The 7532-nt window shown below is 34.8% G+C and overlaps 1 protein-coding gene across 1 annotated transcript; it reads left to right on the top strand.

Moving 5' to 3' along the window:
• The first annotated feature begins 3537 nt into the window (after positions 1-3537).
• LOC133299978 (deSI-like protein At4g17486) lies at positions 3538-6134 on the top strand. The gene is made up of 3 exons (XM_061499468.1): positions 3538-3748; positions 4633-4920; positions 5890-6134. Exons 1-3 carry the CDS (start codon positions 3538-3540, stop codon positions 6132-6134), a joined length of 744 nt encoding a protein of 247 aa, XP_061355452.1.
• The last annotated feature ends 1398 nt before the right edge of the window (positions 6135-7532 follow it).

The raw sequence follows: 7532 nt of genomic DNA, 5'->3' as shown, positions 1-7532 counted from the left end.
ACACACCCTTCACTTCTGTCAGAGAAGCTAAGACAATGTGTGAGTTTCAGTCACACACATTGTTCCATTCTCTTCTTTCTGTGTCTTAACACACAAACAATGGCTCTTTCACATTTTCAACCAGTTTTTCACTTCACTCTCTCTTCTTCCTGCCCTTTGCAACTTAAGGTTTGGGGCTCTTTCTTATTTTCTTGTATCTTCCATTAGTTGTTTACTTTTTTGTATTTTTGTATTTTCTTTTTTAATTTTCTCATTGTTGCTTTGCTTGTGGAAGATTAGCTACTCCATTGCTTGTTATCCTTGTGTAATTTTTTACCCTTTTGTTTTCCAATCTGATCTATGGCTTGTAATGTTTTTCTGCCACCACTTTCAAATTATAGAAGTTGAGCTCAGATATCAGTTAGATCTTCATTTATGTTTCTAAATCTCATATAACATTCCAAGCTGTAAATTTTACTCATTTTTGCTCCTTTTTTTTTTTTTTTTACTAATTGGATTTTGACTTCCTTTAAAAGGAAAAAAAAATGGTTATGAGCATTTTATTGTGGAATCTGGGTGGTTGAATGAAATTAATTATCAGTACTTGTTACATGAGTTGTCAGATTAGAGTGGATTTTAAAATTACTTGTTATTTTTATTTTCAAATAATATATAACATGGAAATCAATCATTGTCATTTGGCAACAACTCGATGCTATTGTTCCTAATTCATTTTATTCCCTATGAAACCGCTAAAAAAAAAAGTTAGCTTTTTGCTTCTTGTTTGTATTCTATACTGTCAAGATTCTAGATGTGACATCCATGCTCATAATACATTCATAATTTGTTTTTTGTTATTGGTATTGAAAAAGGTATGTAAGTCCAAATATTATAGCTGAATATACCATTAATTTTTCATAGGAAAGCTATGCCTATATTCTAATATCTAAATAGTGCCCAAAAAGCAAAATAAGTTCTTGTGGAGGTTTTCAAAGATGAGTGAGAGTGAGAGCTGCAATGGTGTTTCTGTGTAATGAAGCAAGACATTACAGGATCTCGAAAGTTGATAACTCTTCTGAATTAATATTGACTGTGTTAGTTCTATTAGATAGTTTTCTGCTGTTCATAACAGAAGTACATTATATGTCTTTATAAAATTCATAAAGCATGACAAGATATGGAAGATCTATAAAATAGACCTTGTAGATTCAGGGGCATATGTTAACCTTTAAAATCTCGTGTACTCTATTTCAAATTGGCTAGAATGGATCCTGTTTTATATATCCCTTCAACTTAGTTTTAATTTATTGACCAAGATAGTGAAATTGTTCTCACTTTGGGTATCTTGCCCATCAATATTGACCTGACTTATACTTGTTCTCGTACTTTGATCTATACTTCATAGATCCTCTTTTGTTCCCATTCAACTCAGCTTAAAATAAACTTTCTTTTTGGTATTGTTGAGATATATAGTCCCACATTGGTTGTATGTGCAACTATTGTGGAGTTTATAAGGTCTTGGGCACTCTCACCCTTTGAGCTAGCTTTTGGGGTGGTGACCTCAAGGTTCTTAACATGGTATCAGAGTCTCGCCGCCCCCCACTTTCTCGTGTGGCATTTCTTAGCACAAGTAGGTTGAGCCTGTTGCATTGTCCACTCTTCAAGCCCAATGGGCTCTTGTGTGAGGGAGCGTGTTGAGATATATAGTCCCACATTGGTTGTATGTGCAACTATTGTGGAGTTTATAAGGTCTTGGGCACTCCCACCCTTTGAGCTAACTTTTGGGGTGGTGAATAATAGTCTCAATAATACACTTTCTCGTGTGGCATTTCTTAGCACAAGTAGGTTGGGCCTGTTGCATTGTCCACTCTTCAAGCCCAATGGGCTCTTGTGTGAGGGAGCGTGTTGAGATATATAGTCTCACATTGGTTGTATGTGCAACTATTGTGGAGTTTATAAGGTCTTGGGCACTCCCACCCTTTGAGCTAACTTTTGGGGTGGTGAATAATAGTCTCAATAATACCATCTTTTAGAAGTATGCATAGAAGGACCGCTTCCTAAATGAAACTAGGAAGATGATTCACCACCATGTATACAAGGAAAAGGCTGAAATTAATTAGGAAGATGATTTACCCCCATTTGGCTACCCCCTTTAATCCTTTATGGCTTCCCTGATAATAATATGCTCCTTTACATTTTCCTTTAAATTATGTTACTTGTAGCCTGATATCGCTATATTATCTGTAATCAGAAGCAGATATGAATTTCATGGTTACTTGATCCTAGAATATACAACAAATTCGTCATACAAATGATTTGTGTCCATTGTAATGCATGTATCAATGTTTGAAAGCCATATTGGGTCTCATGCACTGCAATTTCCACCTTACAACATAGCTTAAAAGTGATATATGCAGAACAGCAGAACAAACCTTGAACTAGAAAATCTAGCAAAAATAAATATTTTCTTCATTAATGTCTAATACAAGGGGGCGAACCGGTGGAGTGATAAAACTGTTCCTTCATGACTGAAAGGTCATGGGTTCGAATCTAGGAAACAACAACCTCTTTGCAATTATGCAAGGATAAGGCTGCATACAAGTATTGCCACCACCCCACATTCGCTAGTCAGGTTTAACTGGGAGTGTTTTTTTTAGTGGCTTTTTAATGTCTAATATAGACATCATCAATGAATCAAAATAAAGAAAAATACTTTTTTTCTTTTAAGGTTGCTCCTAGTGACTGAAAGGTCACTTCTTCGAGTCTGGGAAACAACTTTTTTGCAAAAATACAAGGGTAAAGTTGCGTACAATCGATCCTCACCCTTACCCTCGAATGTTGGGGAGCCTTGTGCACTGGGGTTTTTCCCTTTGCTCCTTTAAGGAAAATATAGAAGGGAACTTACTCTGATCTTTCCTGGTGTTTGATTGAATGGTGATAAACATGGTAAAAAGGCTGAGGCTACTGCTGCATTTTCTATAAAGCCTTTTCTGGTTCTGGAAGAAAAATGAGTCTGGCCTGTTGTCAATTGATTGAAGAGACTACTGCATTTCTTGCCTTCCAAAATTGAAACAGGCTATATATGAAAATGTAATAGCCATTCATAAACATTACATGTTTCCCCTATATTGCATATGAAGTGTTGAGAGGCATGTAGTGTCCAGTTATGGAAGTACTATTGCAATAAATACATGGGTTCTATGCATGTCATATGGTTTCATATCTAGATACATAAAATTGGCAATGATGTTATTTTGTGAAAACTATGTGGCTGAAGAGATTCCTTTTCTTTCACTGTTAATGTGATCAAGAAAGACAAGTGTTGGCCATTGCTAATTTGTTTTTTATTGTAATTCATAATTAATAGTTGAATGCCTAGGTCAATTGTAAAACAATGCTGATTAAAGTAAAACTCATTTGCTTTCAATTTTGATGTTTTGTCAGTTACATGGTATTCTGTGCAAATGATTTCTTTCTTCTTCTTTTTTTGTTTTGTTTGTCTTAATGTATATGCAGGTAGGAAATAGTTATTGAATGCTTCCCAGGTTCACTAATAAAATGAAATCAGGATTTAAAAGTGGTTGGCCCTCTGTTGTGCGTCTTCGTCTCAAAGACAAATCAGCCACCCCCTTTTGCATATTCTCTAAAGTGAAATCAGCTGGCAACAAACCTGGGGATGTACCTGTTTATCTCAATGTGTATGATTTGACAACAGTAAATGGCTATATGTTTTGGGCAGGGCTTGGTATTTTCCACTCTGGGGTTGAAGGTCAGTTGACGGTTAAAACCTTTTCAACTGTATCTAAAACTGTACATACATATACATATTATACAGAAAGAAATATGTGCCTAAAGTATTATTTCCATGGAACTGACATCCTATATTTCACAAAATTTGGTTTTTGATAGTGCTTTATCATTTTATCATTTAGTAGTGTCATTTGATCAAAGTAGTCAACTCCACCTGTGGGATAAGGCTTGATTGTTGTTGATGTTGTTGTATGCTCTAGTACTTCAAATTTATACCTTTGACTATCATGGAGACATAAATACCCTTGAGTGCTACATACTTCTGAAAGGTCATATGATGGACCCTCACTTTCAATAATTAGATTAGGTGAATGTTTGATATCATGCATAGGAAAAGGTGTAAACTGATATACCTTCATATTTTAGAGAAAGGGATTATGCATTTATGCATGTATATCACTAATTTCTGTGAGTATGACTTTCTCTTTTGCTTTAGGGGTAAGATATTGTAACAACCAACTAGTGTTACTACCCATGTTACTACCAATCAATTTCTCCGTTAGATCGATTATGTTGATCCAACGGTTATATTTAATTCCATCTTTGTATGGTTATGATTCCCCATATTTAATGTGAAAGCATTAAATATGAGAAATCATAACCATACAAAGGTGAAAATAAATATAAAGTATTAAATATGAGGAATCATAACCATACAAAGATGGAATTAAATATAACCGTTGGACTAAAATAATCAATCTAACGGTGAAATTGATTGGTAGTAACATTGGTAGTAACACTAGTTGGTTGTTACAATATCCTTCCCCTTTGCTTTATATGGAGAAAAAGTTACAATTCTGGATTCCATGAATATTTTCTAAGATGGAGTTATTATACTGACAGTTTATGGAGTAGAATATGCGTTTGGAGCCCATGACTATCCAACAAGTGGTGTCTTTGAGGTTGAACCTCGGCAGTGTCCTGGCTTTAAGTTTAGGAAGTCAATATTCATGGGAACTACTAGCTTAGATCCTTTCCAGATTAGAGAGTTCATGGAGAGCCAGTCTGCAAATTACAATGGTGATGCTTATCACTTGATTGTGAAGAATTGCAATCATTTCTGCGAGGATATTTGTTATAAGCTGACAGGGAATTCTATACCAAAATGGGTCAATCGTCTTGCAAGAATAGGTATATGACATGTTTTCAAACACCAGGTCCATTCTTTCATGTTTACATTATTATCATCTTGAGTCATTAAACATTGCAGATGCATCATAACTCAATTTTTCCTGAATATGTAGCAAATAATGAACAATTGAAACCTAAAATTGGTTTTAATGGTTCCGCAGCTTGGTGGAAGCTTTGTTTCAATTATTTCATGTCTTGCATAGATAGTCTTTCATGGCATAGGTCATCGATTCTGCATTGTATAAATATAAAAAGGGGGTCAAATACCCATTTTTCCACCGTAAGGGGAATTCAAGCCATTTTATCGACATGAGTGTTCTATATCGAAAAAATTCCAAATTTTTTTTTGAAACCATTTCTGTATGAACATCGTGGTAGAAAGATTACTACACTGCGCCTAGATTTCAAACTGCCCAGCTTTAACCAAAACAGATGACACTTTTTCTCCTCCTTTTTGGCTGACATGGAACATCTGCCAGCACTGCAAAATCTGACATCACTTGCAGTCTCACTTTTAAGGCTATGCTTGTTTGAGTAGGTGGAAAATTTGGAGTGAGATTTACTTTCCATTTGCTTGGTTCAACAAAAATGTGGGATGATTGAATGTGAAGTGCAACTCATTTGCACTCCACCCCACAAAATTTTGCCATGAAAGTGAGTTGACAGTGATTTTCCACCCTCCCCACCAAGCAACTATGAGTGAAATTCAAAAACTTTCCATCCCATTTTACTTTCACTCCCCTCCCTATCCCCAAGCTACTTATACAACCATAGCCTTAATGTGGTTGACTTAGAATAATTCTGCATAAACTACATTATTACCATTTCATAGTAAATACTTTTTGAGAGTAAGCAAATTTCACTTTTGGAGGGAAGAGCTTTTCTGAGCTTTTCAAATACTTATACAAATGAACTCTCAAAATTCTTAGTCATGCTGCACTGACTTATCATTTCTTCTCTTCCTTGTAGGTTCCTTATGCAACTGCATACTCCCTGATGCCCTTAAAACTTCCACTGTTCAGCATGATCCCAACTTTCAAGAGTGTGATAGTGAAAAAAAGAGACTAAGAACTGCCTTCAGTTGCTTGTCATCAATCTCAATGCCCCAGAGGGAAGTATCAATGTCTTCATTATTTCTGCACTCTCACTATAAAGGTTGCCTACCACCTTGGGAGTTAAAGAAATCTAAAAAGGGCTCACTAAAGCAAAAATGAGAAGACTACTTTACTTCTCAGTAACTCTTCTCTGCTGTAGAGTATCAATTGTGAATCACTGCAAAAGAAATTATTGCTTTCTATCATCTATGCTCCTTCAGAAAGTGCAAAATTTTATGTCCATATTCATTTTGAATATCCAAGCTCAGGGCTTTGCCTGTTCTTTTTTCTCCCCTTTCTTTCTGTTGTCAAGTTTTTGCTTGTAATCTTTGTCTGATTGTGAATTTGTGTCAGGTATATTGCTGTGTCAGCTCAGTGTGTGCAGCTGATGTTAATCTAGTAAGTTGGGGAATGAATACTCTTATGTGTCAATTAACATTATCAGGTCATGAGAGATGATCTCCACCGTTCATACATAAATCAAGTGTGATGAGAGGAGAATATGCGTTAGGATATGGAGTGAAGAAATAATAACGTTGATTTGTTAATTGGTAATTGTATAATTGCCCATACATTTTTGACACTGTTAATATAGGGATTAATATTTTTCATATTGCTGGAAATAATTTTATTTCCTATACATATATATAAAAGTGTGTGAGGTTAGTTTTTTTTTTCTCTCTTCTCCTTGCATGGCCTCATATGGATCCCACACACTTTTTTATATGTACAGAAGATAAAATTATCTCAGAAACATTAATCCTATTTATATAAGCGGTAGTTTAAGGGGACGAACCGGAGCAGTGGTAAAATTGTTCTTTTATGACTGAAAAGTTATGGGTTCGAATTCAGAAAACAAGTTGGGTACAAGGATTACCTTCACCACACATTCACAAGTTGAGTTTAATGGGGAATGATTTTTTATATAAGCGGTAGTTTCAAAACGTCACCTGTGATATTAGGGTTGAAGTCTTCATTGAACAATTTGTAAGATGGCCGTGCATTATTCAGTGTAGCAGGGAATAACTCCTTTGGATTAGGAGAGAACCATGGATGCTCCTGTTGTAGGTACATAAAAAGTTTTTAAGCTTAAAATGAATTAAAAAGAAAAATATGAATTAAAATGGAAAGAAAATTTCCTTTTTTAGTAAAAGGGAGTATCGAATTTGGTACTCCCGTAGATGCTTACCCAAAATGCATAGGAACTTTCAAAATTTATAAATTATTCTTTTCATATATATACATACAAACACATTTCTTAGGTATCATTTTTTTTTCTGAGCGTATGTTATTCCTTAACAATTAACGATTAATAGTTGCTCAAGTGTTTCAAAAAAATATAAAAGAGAAAGAATTTATATTTTAAACATGACACATGGTTAAATCTTAATCGCTGATAAGTCACTAGGACTAGTGAAGAGCTTAATACTTTGGTTAAGGTTATAAGTTCAAACGTCTACCATTGTACTAAAGAAAAATATTAACCACTAATAATTTAGAGTATTAATAGTTTCATAG

This window comes from Gastrolobium bilobum, unplaced genomic scaffold (assembly GCF_033153095.1).
Source record: "Gastrolobium bilobum isolate Gb01-03AN ecotype WA unplaced genomic scaffold, APGP_CSIRO_Gbil_v1 utg19316, whole genome shotgun sequence".
NCBI lineage: Eukaryota > Viridiplantae > Streptophyta > Magnoliopsida > Fabales > Fabaceae > Gastrolobium > Gastrolobium bilobum.
This window is presented reverse-complemented; position numbering and strand designations above follow the sequence as displayed.